Genomic DNA, 24,794 nt, shown 5'->3' with positions numbered 1-24,794 from the left:
GTGCCTTGCCAAACATCTCACAGTGTTTCCATCTATTCAACGAACATAACAAACCTGCCCTTACTGATAAGGATTAATTATCAGCTCTGCCATGGTGTGTCTTCCCGTAATTCCTCAACCAGAGAATACTTGGCCTCGGCATATGTTTAGAAAATAATTACAATGTATATAAAAATTTAAGAGCACACGCAGATCCTTCTATCCTTATCCTACCTTACCAGTCACACAAGAACAAAGAACCCTCAGCAGAATCAAAGATTTGTGAAATTAAGTAATTTCACATTCATAGTTCTTCAGATAACAGTATTCAATTAATATTAGTATTTTTTTTAATCTCCAAAGAGCACTGGAAACAGAATTGCAGTGAGCAGATGAATACCAATGAAGGAGTGAAGAAGGAGCAGTGGATAGCAGATCATGCAGTTAGCCTAGTTTGGTTCTTCTTTATGTTAATACCTAATATTCTGAACATTGAACGCAGATAACCCCCCGTAATCTAAGAATCTACTTTGAAGATTCTTTTATTCGTGGCATATGGTATTTTTTATGTCACATCCCCACTTTTTACGTTTTCCTAAAATATATAAAATAGACTCTTTGTCTTTCAAAAATATTTTTTTAAAAAGTCCTCAAACATAGCTGGTTCTGTAGTCTTCAGACTTCTGGAGGCTTCATGCTAGTCTGGTTTGCAGCTAGAGAGTAAAGATGTGTAGGAGGAAGTGAAATTCATTTTCACCTAACTAAGATTTGGCTAACGCTGGCTATTGCTTGCTTACCTTGGTCGTTGCCTTTGGCTGCAGCACTCCACACAACTGTTAGAGATGGTCAAAGAAATGCAAATAATCTCAGGTTGAGTCAGGATTATGCAATTGTTTTATGCAAATGTATGTAGCTTGAAGATAGACCAATAAAATTCTACCTATCTGCGTAAAGGTGCGTACACACATGCGGCTATAGTCGTTTGAAACGATCGTTCCCCGATCGTTTCAAGCGACGATCGTTTAAAAAAAAGCAGCCAACGACTATTAAGTCTAACGACGGACGAGCTAGATCGTTAAAAACGAACGATCTAGCTTGGCGGATTTTTTCCAACGACGATCGTTTGCAAAAGTAGTGCATTGTTGGAAACGGTCGTTCGTACTAGGCTTGACATGCGCATTTCACTATTTCTCCACGGAACTTTTCATTTTTATGCGCAGGCGCAAGAGTTGCTTTTACGTGATGTAACGTTCGTTCTAACGATCTGATCATTACACACCTTTTAAAACTAACTTTACTTAGGTCGTTCTTTCATCAATTAAAAGTTAGTTCGTCGTTGACAACGACGATCGTTGTCGCATGTGTGTACGTAGCTTTATTCTGCATCAACTCAGAATCATTTGCATGTCATTGACCATTATTTCAAAACAGTTTCCCACGCTATGCTCAGGTATGCCTCAAGGTGCGTACACACATGCGACTATAGTCGTTTGTAACGATCGTTCCCCGATCTTTACCAACGACGATCGTTACAAAAAACGAACCACCGACTATTAAGGCAAACGACGAACGAGCCAAATCGCTACAAAAGAAAGTTCTGTCTCGGCGGATTTTAACCAACGACGATCGTTTGCAAAAGTAGTACATCGTTGGAAACGGTCGTTCGTACTAGACTTGACATGCGCATTTCACAATTTTTCCGTGAAACTTCTCATTTTTATGCGCAGGCGCAATAGTTGCTTTACGTGATGTAACGTTCGTTCTAACGATCAGATCGTTACACACCTTTTAAAACTAACTTTACTTAGGTCGTTCTTTCATCAATTAAAAGTTCGTTCGTCGTCCTCAACGAACGATCGTTGTCGCATGTGTGTACGTAGCATTAGGCTCGGTGCACACATAGCATAACATGAAAGGCTACATTTTATGTCATGTTTTCATTTTATGTTTTGTGCATTTTTTTTTTTACGTTTTTGCTGCGTTTTTACTGCATTTTTGGTGCGTTTGTGTTTTTTTTTATCGCAGATTTTTTAAGTGTTTCCTGTGAGTTTTAATGAGTTTGTAGTTCACATATACAAAATGCATATGCGTTTTGTATGCGTTTTTATATTTCCATTCATGCAAATCACTGGGAAGACAACAGGAAGTGGAAATACATCACGAAACAATTTTTTTAGAAAAAAATGCATGAAAAACGCATACAATTGTGTTCCTATTGACTTTCATTATGTGCATATTTGATGCGTTTTTGCATATTATGCAACAAAGCCAGCATTTTTGAAAATGCACGCATATGAAACGTACATGCATTTTTTATATGCATTTCTTCCTGTGGCCCATAGACTTCCATTAGTGTAAAAAATGCAGCGTTTTCCCACAATGCTAGCGTTTCTGCTATGTGCGCACCTAGCCCCATTGCTGTTGCCCTTGAGAAGGGAGTTCTGGAGGGAGGAAAGTGCAGTTCTGGAAGGGAGTAAAGTGCGGTGCTGGAGCCCACATTGTAAAATTCAGCTACAGGGAGGCAGGGTGTAGAATTTGCATTGATGCCCATGGCTCTGTGGCTATGCCTCTGCTCCTGACGCTACACTGCAACAAGCAGCGGGACAGGTAAACAAAGCAGCCGCTCTCGGTTTCTGTCCGTGTTGATTCGCTGTGACCTGAAAGCAGACTAATATACAGTATCTCCAGGCGTGCGGAGCATTCATTCCTGACTCACACCATGTGAAGATTTTCATCTTTTCTTCCTGGTGTGAATAAAAAGAGCTCTGCTTAGATACATTAGCTTTCTATTAGGCCACAGTGCATCAACACGTAGCTCTTATCCACACTCTGTGTGCTGATGCGCATTATACCACTAAGCACAATGCATGGCAGAATGCAATGTCACTTAGGTCAGTGGAAAAAGGCATCAATTATAAATTCTACCTCCACCACACAAGTCACATTGGGGTGTATTCACTAAACTGCATTAAGCAGAGTAACAGGCGTCAAGTCTTATCACACGAGTAGAGCAGAATCCAATACATTACGCTCTGCTCTTTGTGTGGTAAGGCTGGGCTTGCGTATAAAATGTGTCCAGTCCTGTCAGTTTTTGACAGTTGGCCTCAGTGTTCTATGAGTTTTCTATGGCTTGGTTACCACATAAACCTATATATTTCCTGTCTAGTCCTGTCCTGTCAGTTTTGCATCAGTTTTGTATGAGTGCTCTATGGCTTGGATCACACATAAAAGGTGTACATTTCTGGTCCAGTCCCGTCCAGTCCTGTTAGTTTTGCATCAGTTCTCTATGGCCTGGAACCCACTGAAATCAGCAAACGCGAAACGCTACCGCTAGCGTTTTGTCTGAGCGGTTTGAAAGCGGATTCATGCGCGTTTTCGGTCGCGTTTTGCAACATTGTATTTGTTTGCTCAGCGGTTGCGTAGCGTTTTGCGTTTCGCGTTTTTATCCTGATTGGTCCTGTGAATTATTTTTCATTTTGTTACAGTGTGTTGAACCGCAAAACGCTAGCAAAACCGCTCAGTTTAGGTTTTGCTGAGCGTTTCCGCTAGCATTTCAATACTTTACATTGAAGCGCTAACGCTCCCAAAATGCTGCAGGTCCTGCGTTTGCGTTTCTGGGAAACGCAAACGCTCCTGTGGAAGTTGCCCCATCCATTAACATTAGCCCAGCGTTTTGGCAAAGTGCTAGTGTATCGCAGCGCTGCCAAAACGCTGCCAAAAGCGCTCCTGTGGGTTCCAGCCCTATGGGTGTGTTCACGCATAAAAGGTATACAGTTTCTGCTGGTCAGGAGGTATGTTTTGCTGATGTCACTATTCGTCTGTTCCCCATCAGGTCCATCTATACGTTCCGGCGCACTGATTGGCGCTCTTGATTTTGAATTGATTGGCTGATTACTGTGTAGGTTCCTTTATAAGCGTGTGTCAATGGATGTATGTTTTATGGGCTGAGTGGCTTGAAAAAGAGCTATAGCAGCTTGAAACAGCGGGCTGTCGCCGCCAAAGCCTACTTTTTGACAATGCTGTAATTTTCATGACTACTCAATAAGGAGCTAATCTTTTACTTTTTCCTATTTTTGTGTGGGGCCAGCCTTTATTTTTGCAAACTTTGATGTCGCGCCTAAATTAACTTGCAACTTTTTCAAATGTATGTGAGGGGTGGGGGGGGGGAGGTGACATTTACTTTGATTTTAATTTGAAGTATATACTGTAGTTTGGTTGGCTGGGATTTATTTTCGCCATTTACCTAAGTATATCTTCATTGTCAAGAACAGTACTGAAGTGATATTTAGGCAGTAGATCCTTCACCTTTCATGAAATTGGAGACTTGCACTGTTCCAGGTTTCTGGCATCCACTTCATGCCCTTTATAAAGACTGTGGGGTATTTTCAGCAAACTGCAGTAAGATTGCTTGTGCATGGCAACTTTACCACAGTTACCTCCGTGTTCCTTTAAACAAAGCGATTGTGAAGAGACTTGACATGATTTTCCATGTTGACAGACGCTAGTACTATTAGAGGGCCAAACACATACATTGTCAGGAAGCTTGTTTCTTTTAATGAATGCTCTGTCTTAGAGACATCCATTATATTGTAGTATTGTGGATCTGTAGGAGGTCCACCTGTAGCTCATAAATAAAGCACAGTGGGCAGCACGGTGGCATGATGGATAGCACTCTTTCCTTGCAGAGCTAGATCCCTGGCTCCAATTCCAGCCAGGGCACTATCTGCATGGAGTTTTAATGCTCTCCCCGTGTCTGACTGGGTTTCCTCCAGGCACTCTGGTTTCCCTCCCACATCCCAAAAACACACAAATAAGTTAATTGGTTTCCCCCTAAAAATTGGCCCCAGACTACGATGGACATATGACTATGGTAGTGATTAGATTGTGAGCCCCTCCAAGGAACAGTTCGTGACCAGACTACACTGTACTACAGATTGTACAATGCTGTGAAAGATGTCAGCACTATATAAATACTAAATACTGTATTTTTGCGGACTATAAGACGCTCTTGACCATAAGACGCACCTAGGTTTAGCGGACAAAAACCAGGGGAAAAAAATATATAATAAACCTGGTGCATCCATGGAAAAGGGGCATCTTGTAGATTATGCCCCCTTTGTACCTCATGCCCCCTTGTACCTCTTGTGTCTCCCTGTTTCCTCCTCTGTCACCCTTGTGTCCTTCTGTTTCTGCCTCTGTCCTCCTTGTGTCCTCCTCTATGCCCCTTTGTGTCCCTATGTCCTCCATTTGTCCCTCTGTGTCCTTCTCTGCAATGATATTGCTGCAGGTTGTAGGATCATATTGGCAGGCGTTCACAAGTCAGGAATGCTCTGCATTTGGATTATAAGATGCAGTGACTTTTTCCCCACTTTTGGGGGAGAAAACGTGAGTCTTATAGTCCAAAAAATACAGTGTAACGAATGGGGAATTATCTCCATGGTCAGCGCACAAGATGTGCGATGACACTGCGGAAATCCTCCACAAGCGTTTAAATAACAGAACCCAATTTTGGTGCAATGCACCTGTAGAGAGGAATTCCCACCGGCAGGTGGAGCTGTGGAGTACAGAGGAATAAACCCTCTGCACTGCCACAGATGCCACATGGAAATTGTACGAGGTGAAGCAATACAGGGCAAGATAGCCCCTAGAGAGAGAGTGAGCACAGAGACAGACTGTATGTATGTCCACCAATCCAGTCGCCACCCGGCAACGGTTGACATACAACAGCGAAAACCAAAGTGAGAAAGCAATCGCAAGAATGGTGATTGCTAATAGAGACACAAGACTGAATAAGACAGAGCGTGACTGAGTAGGGAAGACACAGCAAAGAACCACAATCTGAACATCAAAGAAAACAACAAACAAACTACGTAAACGCAGTCCCCACACGATATGCGCAACAGAGACAAGCACGTTAACGGTACGGTCACCGCACGAAAAGTGCAACAGTGACAAAACGCACCAACCCTAACTAACACATGAACCTAACAATGACGACAGACAAATAACGCGAACGCTTGCTAATCGGTTGCCTCCCACCAGACAATAGCAAGCGTTCGTGCTGGACAAGACAGACTAAAGCAGTAACCAGTAGCAACCGCAGCTAAGGTTATACTCCAAGACAGACAAAGGAGATCCACTGCCTCTACCGACAGGGCGAATGCGATCTAGGAACGAGACCAAACGATTTACTGCCAGCCGCCGCAGGCGACAATTCAATCACAGAGACAAGACAAAACAGCACAGGAATAAACAGTACAAATAATAAAAAGCCTGACTGCACTATAGAGAATGCAAGATGCACTCCCCAATAATTAACTACACTAGAATATTCGCAAACAATCAGCAGAGGGGCTGAAACTCAAGGTAAGTCCAGCAGAACCAAACCTTTATGACCAGCAGGGAATTCTGGGAGGAAATGGTATTTGTACTGCAAGCCTTCAAAGGAAGCAGCTAAGCAATTTGCATGACAAGTGGATGCAAATCCCTCACCAGCACAGCAACTCTGAAACTTGCAGAAAGAAGACAGGTCTCTTTTCCAGGGACCTGCAGCAATCAGACCTAAAAAATGGTCACAAAGCTGCCGGCCTGTGCAGACAGCAGAGCAGATCATTACATACAGTAATAATAATGCAATCTAGTGGTGTTTGCACTTGGGTGGGAATTAAACTGATCATTTACTCTAAAAAGAAGTGCTTGCCACATTTGTATAATAATTTATTAATGGTTGGAGCACTCTGTTTGCCCTAACAATTATTCCATTAGCTGTATAAGACAAGACATAGAACCTTTATATTGCGCTTTTCTCCTGGCAGACACAAAGTGCTTCAGAACTGCAGCCACTTAGGGGCACTTTATGGGAAACCAGGGTAATTAGGGAGCCTTGACCAAAGACTCCTTACTTTACGTACTGGCTTGAGCCAGACATTGAACCCTGATCAAAGGCTCAAATCCTAACTCTAAGGCTATACCCTTACCAGTGCACTATCCAACTGACTCTATACAGTAAGGTGAGCAGAAGGACTATGTGCTATAGCGCTGTTGCTGACAGATCTGGTGTCACCACCCACCACAGGTAGTTGAGAAGTGGGGTGATCTTGTTCTCACTCTAGTTGCAGCTTCTCTGATTTGAGGAACAATATAATTGATTGATAAGAGTTGTATCAAATATATCCAAAGGTATAGTAAACAAATCCCAGATTTGTTTACTCTACCTCTATAATACGCCAAGCAATGTCTGGCTCTAGGTTGTACTACACCAGACATCCGCTTTATTTTCCTGTCACTTTCTTCAGAAGTCACACTTTAACAAATTAATGGCAAACTGATTATTAAAGCGTCCTGTCTGAGCCTGTTAATGGCAACAGGACGTTTTAATAAGTCGCTCGCTCCTGCTGCCGCTCCGCACATGTGCGCGCTGTTCCCACCACCGTTACCCATTGGGACCCGTGTTCCGTGATTGGGGAAGAGGACCAAGAAGGTCCTCTATCCAATTGCAATGCCTGGAATGAATGGACATGACCATGATCAGCGGCCGCATCCATTCATAAAACAGGAAGCCGTCACAGTTCAGTAAAATGTAAAAAAAAAGTGAACACTTCCTAAACAGGAGAGTGTTCACTAGCGCCATCTTGTGGCCAAAAAGTAAAATTACACATACAGGCACATACATACACATACACTTATACACAATATTAATAAAATTAATAACTTACACTTCCAAAGCCCCCCCCCCCCCAAAAAAAAAAACACTTGTAAAAAAATTAGGTTAAAAAAAATACATTAATAGTTGCTTTAGGGACTCAGCTTTTATAACTTATGAGGGCATATTACTATAACTTTACTACATAGGGGCTTGTAATCATGGACCGGACAAAAAAAAAAACAGAAAAATAACACCTATATTTCCACATAATATATTGTCACCATACATTGCGATAGGGATATAATTTAAATGGTTTAATAATTGGGACAACTGGGCAAACAAAATGTGTCAGTGTTAAGCACAGTAGAACGTTTAATTTTAAAACTATAATGGCCGAAAACTGAGAAATAATTTAATTCCATTATTTTCTTATTTTTCCCATTAAAACGCATTTAGAATAAAACAATTCTTAGCAAAATGTACTACCTACAGAAAGCCTAATTGGTGGCAAAAAAACCCGAGGTATAGATCACTTTGTTGTGATAAGTAGTAATAAAGTTATTAGGGAATTAAAGGTCCGTTAGGGTAAAAACCACTTGGGGGTGAACTGGTTATTCCTGCAGATATTAGTACTTGAGAACAGTAAATTCACTAAAAGCTCAGCTGAAGTAATATTTAAGCCCTACAGTGCAGAAAAAAATTAAGTTAAAATATCCCTTGTTTTACTATGCTTAGAAGTGTACCCATAACAGGGATGCCTGTGGTTATGTTGTAAAGACCCCTTTACTAGTCCCAGCATGAGTGTTTGAAACCTGTCGTCCATTATCTCTTTACCCACCTCTATGGTTTGCATGGCTCTGGCACAACTGTTCGGAAGCAGGAAATGTTAGCGCATGAGGCAAGTGGACAAAAAGAGTGCCACCATTGACTCTCATGTTAAATATCTTTTGACGGGTGTCCAACAGGAAATTTGTGCGCCGGATGAATAATAACATTTACAATGGGCGCCTGGTGAATAATATTTTTTACAAACATATTTACCATATCATAAAGTTTACAAATATGCTTACGATAGGTATTGTTTCTACGTAAAGTTTCATAACTAAAATGATATTTTCTGGAGAATACAAATACTCATCAAATAACTAAACGTATTAATTTAAAAAATAATTTGATAAACAATATGGGAGTTTTAGGGTTAGGCACTGCTAGGGGATTTTTAAGGTTTAGGCACCACCAGGGGGGTCTTAGGGTTATGCACCAACAGTTTGGTCTGAGGGTTAGAAACCACCAGAGGAGTCTTAGGGTTAGGCACCACCAGGAAGGGGGGGGGGTCTTAGGGTTAAGATTCACCAGAGGGAGGTCTTAGGGTTTAGGGTTAGGCACCACCAGGGGGGGGGGGTCTTAGGGTTGGGCACCACCAGGGCGGTCTTAGGGTTAGGCACCACCAGAGCAGGGCGGGGGTCTAAGGGTTAGGCACCACCAGGGCAGGGCGGGGGTCTAAGGGTTAGGCACCACCAGGGCAGGGCGGGGGTCTAAGGGTTAGGCACCACCAGGGCAGGGGGGTCTTAGGGTTAGGCACCACCAGGGCAGGGGGGTCTTAGGGTTAGGCACCACCAGGGTGGTCTAAAGGTTAGGCACCACCAGGGCAGGGGGGGTCTAAGGGTTAGGCACCACCAGGGCAGGGGGGTCTTAGGGTTAGGCACCACCAGGGCAGGGGGGTCTTAGGGTTAGGCACCACCAGGGTGGTCTAAGGGTTAAGGATAGGTAGAGGAAGAGCTTTGTGTGAGAGTAGGGTTAGGTTTATTTGTAGTAAAATGTTGGTAATATTTACTAATGTTTTACTTATGTTGTACTTATATATTTTTTCATTGTTATAAATGATATTTTCAGATTAACGCGTAGTGGTTAGCACTCTTGCCTTGCAGTGCTGGGTCCACGGTTTAAATCCCAGCAAGGTCAACATCTGTAAGGAGTTTGTATGTTCTCCCCATGTCTGTGTGGGTTTCCTCTGTGCACTTTGGTTTCCTCCCACATCCCAAAAACATACAGATAAATTATTTGGCTTCCCCCTAAATTGGCCCTTAACTATGATATATGCACTACATGATATAGATATAGACATATGACTATGGTAGGGAATAGTTTGTGAACCCCTCTGAGGGACAGTTAGTGAAAAGACAATATATACTCTGTACAGTGCTGCATAATATGTAGGCGCTATATAATCACTTAAATAAATATCATACAATTATAATTATTATACATATATTATCATTTTTAGTGATATAAATTATATTTTCAGATTTTTATTACAAGAAGTAACAATAAAATATGGTTATTGACAATATCACTAAATTTCGGCTACACCACACGCCCTGCCTTCCAAGAAACCTGTCTTCCATTCCCTCTTTACTGACTTCTGTGGTTTGCATGGCTCTGGGGCAACTGTGAGGTCTTGTCCTTTCTTGGACTGTTCTTGGCTACAAGAACCATTCTGGACTAGTGTTTGTAGAATTCAAAATGTTAGCTACCAGTGACATTGCTCATAGCTAAAAGGAAAAGGAATGCACTGCCCTGGAGGGGAAATGATGGCTGCAGGTGCGTATTGTGACGTACATAGGTGTCGAGAGGGTTACTTTGCCATGGAAGGACTTAATCACTGATATGAGAAGACAAGATGATTGCAAGCTGGGGATCACTTTAAGGGCTCAGTCACACTTAAGGGCCGATTTATAAGGCAGCAGTATGTTAGCAATATGTATTTATTGATGACTTATTGCCACACTTTATCTAAATGCTGCCATTTCCTATTCATGAAGCAGCTTTAAGTGCACATTGGTAAAACGTATTGCTAAATTACCATAGTCGCATTTAACATTGACAGATTGACAGGAAGCTGTATTTATAGATCAGTGATAAGTGTTATTACTGGCTGAAGGACCCTGCAGAAGTATTGCCATCCTACAGACAGCTATATATTTGAAATAAGCATCTTTAATGCTTCTTCATGTCAGTTTTTGTGCCATGTGATGATATTATTTCCTCAGATTACTGTGAGTCGAGATAAATGAGTGAGTGGAATATGGAGGCTGCCATCTTTGGTTCCCAATAAACAGTGCCAGTTTCATGATTACAACCAAGAGTAAATGTGTGCATCAGCCAAGTTCAACCCTAACAAATCTGGCTTTGCAAATTTGGCCTAATTGGCGTACCATGATGCATTGCTCATGCAAATATGCATTTGCTTTTGCATGCCAAACTATGCAGGGTCTAAAACTAATACCGCAAAGCGGTTGCCCTGCGGGAATTAGTTAATGCTAAATTAGCACTATCCAGGAACGCCACGGGGAGGCTTACCAATGCCCCCATACAACCGGGGTGCCGTGGGGCCCAAAGCTCTCTCACTACCTGGAACTATTGGTTTTAACCCTGCAAACTTGGGCATGCGAAAGCAAATGCATATTTGCATAAGGCTTGTCAGTAGCCAATTAGGCCAAGTTTGCAAAGCCAGATTTGTCAGGTGTTACACATACATTTTCTATAAAGTGTAGTGCCAGTTTCATGACCTCTGTGCTAGTTTCATGACCTCTTATACTTTAAAGAGGAAAAAGGTGGACAAAATATATCAATATATTGCAATGTAAGAAGTTAAAAAATAGAAGAGAGAGATGTCAGAATCCGCTCTGCTGGCCTTGATTCCCTGGACAGTTTGGTTTTCTATGCAGCTTGCATAGTTCAGTCCAGGGAAAAGAGGCCTTTCTGACAGTTTGCAAGGCTGACTGATTTGCATCTACTTATCTTGCAAGATGCTTGTCTGCTTCCTTTGAAGGTTTCCAGTATAAATGTCACTTCCACCCAGAATTCCTGGCTTGACATGGTTTCTGTTTGGTGAAATTACCTTGGAGCCTCAGCCTCTTTTGTATCTTGTTGCGAATATTCTAGTGTAGTTCATTCTTGGGAAGTGCACTTTGCACTCCCTTTAGTGCAGTCAGGTTCTATATTATTTGTACTGTTTATTCCTGTTCTGTCTTGCGTCCTTGCGATTGTACTGTCACCTGCGGTGGCTGACAGTGAATCGTTCGGTCTTGCTCCTAGATCGAATTCGCCCTAGCGGTAGAGGCGGTGGATCTCCCTTGTCTGACTCTTGGAGTATAACCTTAGCTGCGGTTGGTACTGGTTACTCCTTCAGTCTGTCTTGTCTGGAACGAACGTTTGCTGTTGTCTGGTGTAAGGTAACCGATTAGCAAGCGTTCGCGTTATCTGTTTGTCTTCGTTCTCCGTGTTCATTTGTTAGTCAGGGTTGGTACATTTTGTCACTGTTGCGCTTAACGTGCGGTGGCCGTACTGTTAAACACACTTGTCGGTGTTGCGAATATCGTGCAGTGACCACGTTTAGCTAGTTCATTTGTTATTTTCCTTGGCGTTCAGATTGTAATTATTTGCCGTGTCTTCCTTACTCAATTCATGCTCTGTCTTTGCTCAGTCTTGTGTTGCTGATAGCAATCGCCTCTCTTGCAATTAGCTTTCTCACTCTGGCCTGCTATGATGTGATATGTCTACCGTCGCAGTGTGGCGACTAGATTGGTAGACATTCATATTGTCTGTCCCTGTTTTTGCTTTCTTCTGAGTTGTTACTTTATATTGCTCAGTGTAGCTCAATTGTGCAATTTCAATCTGGCATCTGTGGCTGTACAGAGGACTTGTTCCTCTGTACTCCACAGCTCAATCTGCTGGATGGAATTCTCCACTACAAATCTATACTGGGTACTTTGCTTCTTTGATTGTGTGCTGACTGGAAATCGCCCGCAAATCATTACAAGAGATCAATAAATTGATAATTGCCATGTAATTTGTTCATATTATTTGATCCACAATCAGCCTGCATGTAATCATCTTTGCTACTGGCAGACATGCAAAAAACAGACAGCACCAACTGCCATTATCTACAACCACACCCACTAACAATGCAATCGGCTAAAAGTTTTTTTTATAGATATACATATACAAAGAGGGAGACACTGGTTACTTGTCAGTTGGAAACTTGGAAACAGCTGATTCCCACAATGCAACAAGGCCTACATTCAGGAAACTGTCAGGACAAAGGTCCTGACATCACACTGTGGGAGGGGTTTCACCACAATATCAGCTATTCAGACCCCCTGATGATCTTTTCGAGAAAAAGTAAAGATTCCTAATGGGAAAAGGGGTAACTATCAACTACTGATTGGGAGGAAGTTCAATCCTTGCTTACAGTTCCTCTTTAAGTCCCTGGCCCAGAAAACAGATCAGATGCTTTGGCTCTGGTCTGACTCCACGTGCTTGTTAGAGATGGCCTGAACCGTTCGCCGAGCGAATCTCTCTGGGCCTTGTACTACTTCCGGGTCGCTATGACCCGGAGCAGTACGCCTGCGCTGGCCCGGCAGTGCGCGTCCTATGTCGCTCTCCTGTTGCCGGGCACTCTCTACGCATGAGCATGACGTCACTCACCTGCGCAGAAAATGCCCGGCAACATGAGCGCGATCTAGGACGCGCACTGCCGGGTCAGCGCAGGCGTACTACTCCGGGTCATAGCGACCCGGAAGTAGTACAAGGCCCATAGATTCAGAGATGTCTGTGGGCGAACGGTTCGGGAACCGTTCGCAACATCTCTAATGCTTGTTACAAGGGTGTGACTCAAAAACAGCTAAATCCCAAAGCTTAGCATGTTGTCCAAGCAACTAGCATAAGGGAATGAAGATGGAAGCCTCTGTATTCCTCTTGGTTCAGTTTCCCTTTAAATATACTGTAAAAGACAGATGAAAGGTGCTCCAGCCACCAGGTTTACAAAGTCAGTTTAATTGAGCCTCATTGCAGAGCCTCTTGGCCATTATAGACAGAACCTCAATCAATGTTTTTTTTTTTGTTTTTGTTTTTTTCTGGAAGAGCAATAGTTTTGAAACAAGAGTGGCAAAAGCCACTTGGAAACAAAGCTGATACTCACATATCAATAAAATACCTCTTTTAAAATAGTGAATTAGCAAATACAAATACCCAATACCATATGTGGTTCTTTGGTGATGTGAATGGCCACAGTTCCACCCTCGTGGGCCTACATAGCTAACCCGTTGACCAACACTGTTCTCTATTCTTTCTATCACAAATGATAGACCACTATAAGAGACAATGACATCTTGTGGAGAGAGTGGAGTTAGCAGGAGGATTGCATTTTTACAATCTTACATACAGTACATACAGTATGCACCTGAAAATGACATGCATCAACTCTCCTGTAATGCATTCCTCTTAACTGGGAGAGTAAAGAAGGCACTGTGAACATCTCAGGCCATTCAGCATTGCACAGTGCTGTTAGTCTCAAGGCCTGTACCCACTTGCAGTGATGAGCAAAAATGCAAAAATTCTTTTCGTCGAATTTTCGCCGAAAAAAGCACTAATTTCTTTTTGACAGGCGAATTTTTGTTTGAATATTTTCGCGTTAATTTTCACATAATGCCCATTATTTTTGCATTAAATACATAGTTTATCGTGTACGTATTTCCGTGTAGTCGTAGTAACGCTATGCGAAGCTTCGCCCCCTACGCGTAGTTGACGTATGTATTGCGAAGTCAACTACGCGTGCGGTAACTGCATGTGCAGAAATACTATTTCCCTTCTATACGTATACAATTCCGCATTGGAAGGTGGAATGTACGCATGTATGAAATGTTTCCGCATAAGGGCATAAGCGTCCGCATACGGCGGATTATTGCAGAAATTTTTCCGCATAAGGGCATAAGCGTCCGCATACAGAGAAGTTCCTTTAATTTTCGCTGCTGGTCGAAAACGCAAATATTTCTGAAGATTTTCGTGAAAATTTGCCGAATTCGAAAAATGAATTTTCGATGCAGAAATGACTTAGGCGAAAATTTGCAAGCAACACTGCCCACTAGGTGATTTCTACGATAATTTTTCTGACAACCGGCTTTTTTTTTAGCGATCTTGTGACATGGGTACAGAGGCAAGCTAAAACGCGAATGTCGGTTGGCGACGTGCGGCGATAAAGACCATCCCGCCCGGTGGATTGGATCTTGAAGCTCCCCGATGACTCCAAGCAAAGTACCATTCTTCCCGGAGTACTTCCCATTCGTGCACCCGTCGCTTCACATTGCATATACCACGCCAGCAAAAAGATGGATCAAGGAACTCTCATCATTGGGAGACATCACTGGGATCCATCTTCCTTAGTCGTCAGGTGAGTATTCAGCCTGATTCCCCCCTTCCCCTTAAAGAGAATCTGTACTCTAATATTCTTACAATAAAAAGCATACCATTCTATTCATTATTTTCTCCTGTGCCCCTCTGTGCTGTTTCTGCCACTCTCTGCTGCAATCCTGGCTTGTAATTAACAGTTGTAGGCAGTGTTTACAAACAAACTAACCAGCTTCTAATAGGCTCAGCTAAGCATAGTGTGTGAGTCATTCAGAGTATGCAGGGGCCCTGCAGAGGGTGTGTATCGCTTCTACCAATCACAAGCAGCCCTGCACATTCCACACAATCAAGCTTTAGCCCGACAAACAGGACAGAGGAAAGATACATTGATTTATTACAGAGACAGTGCAGTTAGGAAAGACTGCAGTAAGCCAGAGCAGATTAGAACAGGTATAGGAACTTATAGGATAGAAGAACTAAGGCTGAAAAAATTGTTACAGAGTCTCTTTAAGGGCTATTAAATGCTACAAAGTGGAGGTATTCTTTTAGCGCTACTTGTCTCTAACTATTCCTAATGCTAACAATGAGCAACCACCAATAATCTTAGCATGAATCTGTCACACCAACCAAAAATATTATACTAACCTAACACTATTACTAATTTGATAAGAAGGATTGCATCACTCAGTATAGCTGTGGATAAATCCAACAGCAGAATACATGAAGAAAAGATGTGAAATCTTCTTAATAATAAATCAATTTTCTCTACATCTCTATCTTTATATATACAGTAGGTAGGAAAGACTATAAAAGAATGATGAAAAATAATATTCCAAGATATCTCCATGTACTTGAGTAAGATGCCTAGAGAAATACTAATGGCCTCTTCTTGCTTGCTCCAGTGGCTGCCATATTTCATAGCTGTAGAGAGAGTGATCATGCATATGTTTTAGGATTGAGCTCTATTTCCCGTTTTTAGTGACAGATATTTTCCCTAACAAGATGCAGCGACACATTATTTTTAAATTGGCAGGCATTTGAAGCAGGCAAGCTTCTCTTTAAAGAGAGTAACCCTTCGGGTTCCATTTTGGATATGCTCAATTTAACCGTGGCTTAGCATAATTCTGCCTTTAAAAAACTAAGAGACTGTAAAGCCCAACAGCACACAACTAAGGCCACAGGCGGGATGTGTCCATCTTTTCCTGTCTTGCCCGCTGAGCCGTGACCTTATCTTTGTTTTGCCTGAAACAACGTGTGGCGTGAGATACCACAGTATTTTTAAACTGAACAGTCACAAAATGTTTCAAATCTCCCTCTCAGTTCCTCATCTTACGACGGAGACAATTTAACTCACATAGCAGCTAGAGTGAGAAAAGGTCATGGATCCCTTTCCCGGCCATCAGAGTGACAAAGTGGGTGAAAGAATAAGAAGTTTAATGACCAGTTGTGGTGTCACAACATAGAGAAGAAGATCTATTTTCCCTCCAGATAAGAGGCTTGTCTTCCCTTTCCATCTATAATGTGCCACGGTCTCCCTCCATACATGGCCCTTTCTTCGAGCTCTTATTTTTCTCTTTTCTCCTAAATTAATTTGTGTGCTTAGTTGCCGGGTGAACTGAACAAATCGCTTTATCAGTGGAGCGGAGAAATAAATCTAGTTCTCATATCAGTCTTCTCTGCAAAGCCTCCTTCATCTTGGGGAATAAAATTCAATACTATCCTTCAAAATATTTTTTCCTGGATGGATTGGGTGACAGTCTCATATTTATGGGATAAGCAGACATTACTGCCAGCCCTTTCTTTAGAAGCTGATGATGATGCTGGGCATCAACACATATAGTGAACCAATCAGCACACAGAGCAAGCACAATGAGTGATCCACACTTCTTTCCCTGGTGTTTGGGTACACTACAAGCTGCCAGTCATTGCTTGTCAGAAGACTAACTGAGATCCTCGCATGTGAGATACTTAATACATGTTTTTATTACGTGTTTAGATTTGAGTGCAGGCTCTAAGCATTAAAATCGTACTTCACCATATGAGTGCTTCTTCTCTTTGTGTTTAGTCTTTCTTAAGGGGTGAGCAATTAACTGGACAGGTCTTAAAACCTTATCCAGTTTCTACAGCCCCCTTAGAGATATGCTCTCACTAGCATTGACTTCTCTCATTTTCCTCAGTCTTTTTATAAACACTTAACATTGTTCTTCTCTGAATTTGTTACTATAATGTTTTGCTTAACAAAATGACCGCGCCCTTTGTCAAGGGCCTTTCCAAAAGCATGTTTGTATGTTTCAAAAACTTTCAATAAAAAAACGTTTGAAACACTTAAAGGGAAGGTTCAAGCAAAATAAAAAAACGAGTTTCCCTTACCTGGGGCTTCTACCAGCCCCACGCAGCCATCCTGTGCCCTCATATTCACTCACTGCTGCTCCAGTCCCCCGCTGGCAGCTTGCTGACCTCGGAGGTCGGCGGGACACATTGCGTACGTTTTTACGCATTGCCACTAGTGCAAGAACATTAACACATACATTTTTACGTGTTACTGGTTCAATGCGTAAATTTTTACGCATTGAACCAGTAATGCGTAAAAATGCATGTGTTAATGTTCCTACACTAGTGGGAATGCATAAAAACTTACGCAATGCGGCCCGCCGACCTCCCAGGTCGGAAAGCTGCCAGCAGGGGACTGGAGCAGCAGTGAGTGAATACGGGGGCACAGGATGGCTGCATGGGGCTGGTAGAAGCCCCAGGTAAGGGAAACTCATTTTTTTATTTTGCTTGGACCTTCCCTTTAACATGCTTACCAAAATCTGCAGAATCTGAAATGTAGCTCTTTTGGGATTTTTCTTGCAATTTCTCTGAGCATTGTACAGTCTGTCCTTGAGGTGAATTGCCTGGGAAAGCTGAAGCTGTGTTGAAAGGTTTCCACTTGTGAATAATCTTTTGAACTGTTGAATGACGGACTTCAAATTGTTTGGAATTGTCCTGGTAACTCTTCCTAGATTGGTGGGCAGCAACAATTGCTTTTACAACTGCAAACTGCCAAAACATCTGCTTCCTCAGAGATTGTCATAATTGCTAATGATCAACTAATTTATTGTGTTTGATTAACATCACTTTAGACTTCTATGGAAGTGCTAAGGGTGAACTTATGTTCCCACAAAACTCTTCTAAATTTTGCATTGTAATGTCTAATATGCATTTTTTCATCTGTGGTTGTATCTAATTTTAGGATCTGCTAAGGACCAGATTCTTTTTTTTTCATTTTATCATCTAACCTAGTGCAGACAACAAACCTACCCTATAGCCTGGCAAACATATTTCTAACAAAATTGAAACTCTGAAATTTCCCACCACCTTTCCTGACTACACACACACGCACGCACGCACACACGCTCACACGCTCACACACACACACACACGCGCTCACACACACACACACGCTCACACACACACACGCTCACACACACACGCTCACACACACGCACGCTCACACGCACGCACGCTCACACGCACGCTCACACGCACGCTCACACGCACGCTCACACACACACACACACACACACACACACACACACACACACACACACACACACACACACACACACACACACACACACACACACCTTTGACAGCAGAAGGGGTAGGGCTTTTCACACTACACCATTATTTTATATTTCTGCCACATCCATAACCCCATCCCTATTTATTGTAATTTAGAGGGACAGCTGAAGACTCTGTATATCTAGAAAATTGGCATGCTGCCAAAGAGTCCAATAGTCTGCACCAGTTAAGGTAATAAGTAGTATGTAACAGATAGGGGTGGACATGAATAGGATTTTTTTAGGATGTATTTAAAGTTTTAAATGGATGGCGAGAGTTGTACAGTTTCAGAGTTTGAAAAAAGTACTTGAGAAAAAATGTTCATGGTGGATAAAATCCTCAGAACAGTGCAGATTGCATCTGGAAAATCCACGATGTATGGTAGAGTCAGATATTGGAGATCTTTTAGGTAACAGTTGAACTGAACTGTGTATTTGAGTCAGTAGAAGGACTGAACAAAGCAGCAGCTGTAGAGCGACAAGAGAGGGGGATGAGCTAAGCAGCAGATTTCAGTAGGAGGTCCCAACTTATTCTTTGGTAGACCTCAGTCAGAGGATAGAGTTATAATGTAATGAAAGTGTATATGAGAATTCGTGTGAGATCCTTTGTAGCAAAGGAACAGACTAATGTATCAAACACACACTGTAAGATGTATTCGCTTATTAACAAATACAATCCTTAGTTAAACATCTCAGTATAACCCTCCGGTGATCTATGGAATAGGCTTTAGTTGTCATCAGAAATAATGATAGCAAAAAATCATGTGGGTCCACAATAACAAGGTCCACATATGGAACCAATATAATGATTCCAGTTAAAGGGCACTTTGTTACCACTGACAAAGATCTCACACAGAGTGGGAACAATGGTGCAGCTAAAGTGCATTCAATGAGACAACAAATCTCCATTATTAAGAAATATCAATCAATTACATTTGACTCCACTACATTGTCCAGCCAAAGATGTGTAAATACAGAAGACTTCAAGCCTATGTTTCAAGACATGCTATGCTTGTATCCCTGCAGATAGTGTATAGAATAGACCAAAAATAGCCACAAATGAATGGCATACATGCAGTTAAAAAGATGCCGCCAAGGAAACAACTTCAAGTCTTTCAACCTTTAGACTCTTGGGAGTCTCATAACTATTTTTATTCAAAGCTGTAACAACAGTTGATCAGTAGAGGTCCCAAAGGAGAAAACCACTTTAATATACTGTATATTAGTAGCTTGCACTTAGGAGGAACAACATGAAATTCTCACATTGTTGGCTGAATTTTTACACATAGTTGCTAATGACAAATTGTAAATAAAGCATCGGATGGAGGGCTTGTATGGACACGTGGGTCCTTATTCAATTCACTTTTTTCCCCTAGTTTTCTCTTTGGTGATATTTTCACATTTCATCAATATAAAGCCTTTTAAGCCCCCAGGAAGCAAGAAAATACTCAAAATTATTTTGACAGTGCCTTTTCACTTACTTTTTGCTACTTTTTCAGTTGCAGAATGCTGAAAAGTTACTTAAAGAGGAGCTGTTAGGTATAGGGTCTCAGAGAAAAAAAACACATATATCAGTAGCTAAATATTGGCTGTACTTACATTACATATGCATTTCACTGTCCACGTTTGGATTTCACAGAATTTTTATATAGTATTTGCAGAGAATGATGCTCCTGACAGCTCATGGCAGGTTCCATGTTTGTCTGTCGCCTATGAAGCCAAATGTGTCGTCATGTCCTCCCTGCTTCCTGATGATTCCACTCACAAAAAAGATCGTAATGGAAAACACTACTGTGCAGTGAATATTAATTAGCCATGTGGCTAGGAACAATAGCGGACTCATGCAGTATACTCTGCCCTGTGATTTTTCAGTGCTGTGAGCTGGGCTGCATTACAAGCTGCTGTAATATGAGCCTGTAACTTCTCACTAGCAGCCGAGGGGAGGACCCAAGGTGGGGAGAAGTAGCCCCAGAATGCTTTGCAGTATGTTATGCGGCCTCTCGTCCTTTTAAGAGCTTGGGAATAACAGCCTTGCGGTTCAGCACACATCAAATGTAAGAGAGATTTTTGACTTCAGTATTGCCTTTTTGGCTTCCTTCTAAACTGTTTAACACAGGAGAATAGAGGTTTAAATTAGCTTTTGCAGCCTGACAGCTACTCTTTAAAACAGAAGATGAAAAAATATTTTCTACTTAGGACAAAAAAGTTAATTAAACAAGGGCCATGGTCCCATATGTAATTCACTTTTTCTCATAAGTTTTCTTCTAGGAAATAATTTTTTACCAATTACTTTGCAATTGAAAAAAAACACCAAAAAGTAGGTAGAAAAGTACTGTCAAAAGTATCTTCTTGCCTACTGGTGGATTCAGGCTACATTCATAGTGGGACGTTACGTTGTAATGAGACATTAAAGTCACAACGCAGCATTACAATGCAGCACACAAAAAAAGGTGGTAACACACATTAACGCTGCATTACCATCACGTATAGTAGGTAAAGTAAAGCATACAGGCAATGAAAGTATGCTTTCCTGTACCTAGTAATGTGTGTGCGTTTAGAGGTAGCGCACTGCAGCACTGCGTTGCCATGACACTAAACGTTACAATGCGACGCTAATGTCACACTGTGAACGTCACGTAGGCTTATCATTGCAGTGCGCGATGCTGCGTTATAAGAGTTTATAACACAGCTCCACAACGTCCCACTGTGAATAAGCCCTCAAAGACATTGGCCCATTTGCAATTAATTGTTTCTCCTGGGAGATAATTTTTCATCTTCTGTTTAAAATAACTTTTCAGCACTTTGTAACTGAAAAAGTAGCAAAAAAGTAGGTGAAAAACTACTAGAAAATTATTTTGACAATTTTCTTGCCTGCTGGTGGTTTAAAAGGCATGTAATTGACAATTTTGAAAATATCACCTAGGAGAAAACTCTGGAGAAAAAGTTAAATGCATATAGGCCCTTTTATTAACATGGAAGGGGGGGGGGGGGGGGGCTTAGGAGAAAACGTGAAATGAATAAAGGTCAAGGACACTTATTCAATTCACCTTTCCTCCTAGGACATAATTTTTCATTTTCTATTTAAAATAACTTTTCTTCATTCTGCAATTGAAAAAGTACCAAAAAGTACTGTCAAAATAATTGAGTATTTTCTTGCTTGCTGATTGCTTTTTTTTTAATTAATAAGGTGGGGCAGTTTATTAATATGGTGTGAAAATATTACTTTGAAGAAAAAATTAGTTATATAAGGGCCATGGGCACATATCCTATTAACTTTTCTTCTGAGTTTTCTACAAAGAGACATTTTTAAACCTTATAAATAATATTATTTTTTAAGGTCCCACCAAACAAAAAGTTATTAAAAATAAGTTTGATATACTTTCTTTTTAGTACTTTTCAATTGCTAAGAACTGAAAATCAACTTTTTAGATAAGATAAAAATTCCTGGGAGACACTCAGGAGAAATGTTAATTGTATAAGGGACATACAGACCCATATGCAATTAACTTTCTCCTGAGTTTTCTCCTAGGAGAGAATTCTTCAACTTCTTTTTAAATTACCTTTTCAGCACTTTGAAATGAAAAAAGTACTAAAAAGTAGGTGAAACAGTACTATAAAATTTATTTTAAGTGGTATGTTTGCTTTTTGGCGGCTTAAAAGGCATTGTATCGAGAAGTTTAAAAATATCACCTAAGAGAAAACTCAGGACAAAAATGAAATTGCATATGGGCCACAGTATGCAATAACTTTTTCTACTGCGTTTTCTCCAAGGAGATAATTTTGCATCTTCTCTTTAAAACAACTTTTTCAGCACATTGGCCTCAATTCACTAAGCTTTTTCAAACACTTTATCGAACATTTGATAATTTACCTCATAAGTAAAATCTAATTTTGAATTCACTAAGGTGTTATAGATTTATCGAATGTTTTATCGATAAAACGTTCAACAAATCTATAACACCTTGGTGAATTCAAAAATAGATTTTAGCCATAAGGTAAATTATCAAACATTCGATAAAGGGTTTGATAAAGCTCAGTGAATTCAGGCCATTGCATTTGAAAAAGTACTCCAAAGTAGTTGAAAAAGTACTATCAAAATGATTTCGCGTTTATTGCTTGGTGGTGGTTTAAGTTACATTTTACTGACAAGGTATGAACCCATAACCTAGGCGAAAACACAGAAAGAAAAGTTAATTGCATATGGGCTATGGTTTTACAACAGTTGAGACATTGGCCACTATGCACGCTACACTCGTTCCTTGCAGCATAGCGTTCCTTACTTAGTTACACGCGCTCCTATAAATACCGGCCGCTGCTGTGAAGCATCTCGACCGTAATACTTCACTAGCGTGGCCACTATGTTAATCAACATAGTTACTATAAACGGTCGCAATACTTCACAGGAGCCGCCATTTAAAGGAGCGTGTGTTTCTAAGGAAGAAACGCGCATAAGGCACGCTACGCTTCAAAGAGTAACTGTTAGGCATTATATGTGAAATCAATTTTCTATATTAGTCTATTACATAGACAAAAAGGATGCTAATAAGGCAATGCAACTAGTTAAAATCATTCTTACTTTTTTTCTAAGAGGTTTTTCTCTCCCCATGCCTGCAGGACGCAAGGCCGCAGAACAGAAATGACAGGCAGGCTGATTGGCTAAAGCCTCTGTCACTCACCTCTCTGCTCTGCAATTTGCCGCCTGATCTCCCCTGGTCTGCAGTGGTTGTAGCCGCTGTAAGAGCGCATGGAGGGGGGGCAGAGGCTATCTCCTGTCACTGTCCTCTGCCCCCCTCCTCCAGTGTGATGTCCGCACCCCCCCTCTGCCCTTCTGCCGCCCGCCGCCGCCGCATTCTCCTTCTTCCCCGCACAGATCTTTGGGGAAGGATAAAGGCGGCGCACAGACTCCAGGAATACTGTTTCCAGGCACTGCAGTTCCCCCCTATACTCTCTGCACTGCCGCTGGTGGTAGTGCAGAGAGTATAGAGGGGAACTGCAGCGCTTGGATCTATTATTAGGTGAGTCTTTGCCAGCTGCATTTTTCCTCCCCGCTGTGCTAAGAATAAATGCGGGGAGGCGGGGGGGGGGGGGGGGGGGCAGAATATACTGGAGGAAGCAAGATGGCCCCTGCCATGAAGAGAATGACCCCATATTTCTAATATAAAAGGATATGGAAGGAAACCGAGGACCGTGCAATACATCTGTTATGTAAGTAGAGGAAGTATGTATCTACTTACATATGTGTTTTCTTTGGGGGGCATGTTATTGCTAATAGTTCCTTTTTAAGGAGCGAGCGTAGCATGCATAATGGCCGCTAATTGTTTTTAACTATGCTCAATGATGAATCAACCCCATTATTGCATTCTCCTGAACACTGCAAGGCAACCATGGCATAAACACACCAGTACATTTCAAATATGGTTTGTATGTGCTGATATTTGAATACACAGGTCCTAAAAGATGTTTTTATTTAAAAGTGTGTATATATTGGTGGTACATCCTTACAATTTGTTTTCTCTCTTTTCTCTGCAGTCATATGACAGACCCCATTGTATTTATCAAGCAGTGCTGTAAGGGATTCTGCATTGATATTCTAAAACGTCTTGCGAAGACCATTGGCTTTACCTACGACCTCTATCTGGTGACCAATGGCAAGCATGGGAAGAAGATTGAAGGGGTATGGAATGGAATGATTGGAGAGGTAATTGAACACATATCAGTATTTAGATTTCACACTGTTTATATTACTATTAGGTGGTAAGCTAAGATGTATGTTAAAGGCATTACAATAAACTAGCGATCTATAAGGACCAGCAGATCCACCACCTTGAAATCAGTCCCTATGCCCCAATCTATCTCCGCAATCTTCACTCTGTGTGGTGCATCCTCACTTGAACAGAAGATTAATGTGTCTGCCTGACTTTCGGCCACACCCAGTCCTTAATGTACAAGGTATAGGCAGGCACCAAAGGCCTTTAAGGCAATGGTACTACTAGTACCCTTATAGCTATGGTACAGGCTATGTTACAGTTGGAACATTCCAAGAGGTGGCTCCTCTCTTTTTCAAACCTGACAAGCCTAAAGCTTGAAAAAGAGAGACACCTCTCGAAACGTCACAACCTTAACATCATGACGAGTATGTCTATACATCTGATGCAATGATGCTCTGCTAACTTTTTATGAAAGCTATATATTCAAGTATATTCGAAGAAGGGCTGGGCCTTCCTTCTCTACCATTACAACATTGTCCAGGGTCAAGGGACAATGACTTGGGCATGTCAAGATTGGTAGGTGCTGCCTATCTCTTCTTGGAATCATAATACTGTTGACATTTTTCTGGCAAGTTTAGAGGTTAGTTATATTGTATGGAATGTCCAAGTGCC

General features: G+C 41.5%; 1 protein-coding gene across 4 annotated transcripts in view; it reads left to right on the top strand.

The window, feature by feature from the left end:
* GRIN2D (glutamate ionotropic receptor NMDA type subunit 2D) overlaps positions 1 to 24,794 on the top strand; it is a 982,184-nt gene that overhangs the window by 630,920 nt on the left and 326,470 nt on the right. For all 4 annotated transcript variants that reach the window (XM_068241305.1, XM_068241308.1, XM_068241304.1 and 1 more), the window contains one exon: positions 23,944 to 24,112. In XM_068241305.1, the coding sequence (XP_068097406.1) occupies positions 23,944 to 24,112 (169 nt within the window). The remainder of the gene's footprint in view (positions 1 to 23,943; positions 24,113 to 24,794) is intronic.

This window comes from Hyperolius riggenbachi, chromosome 6 (assembly GCF_040937935.1).
Source record: "Hyperolius riggenbachi isolate aHypRig1 chromosome 6, aHypRig1.pri, whole genome shotgun sequence".
NCBI classification, from domain to species: Eukaryota; Metazoa; Chordata; class Amphibia; order Anura; family Hyperoliidae; genus Hyperolius; species Hyperolius riggenbachi.
This window is presented reverse-complemented; position numbering and strand designations above follow the sequence as displayed.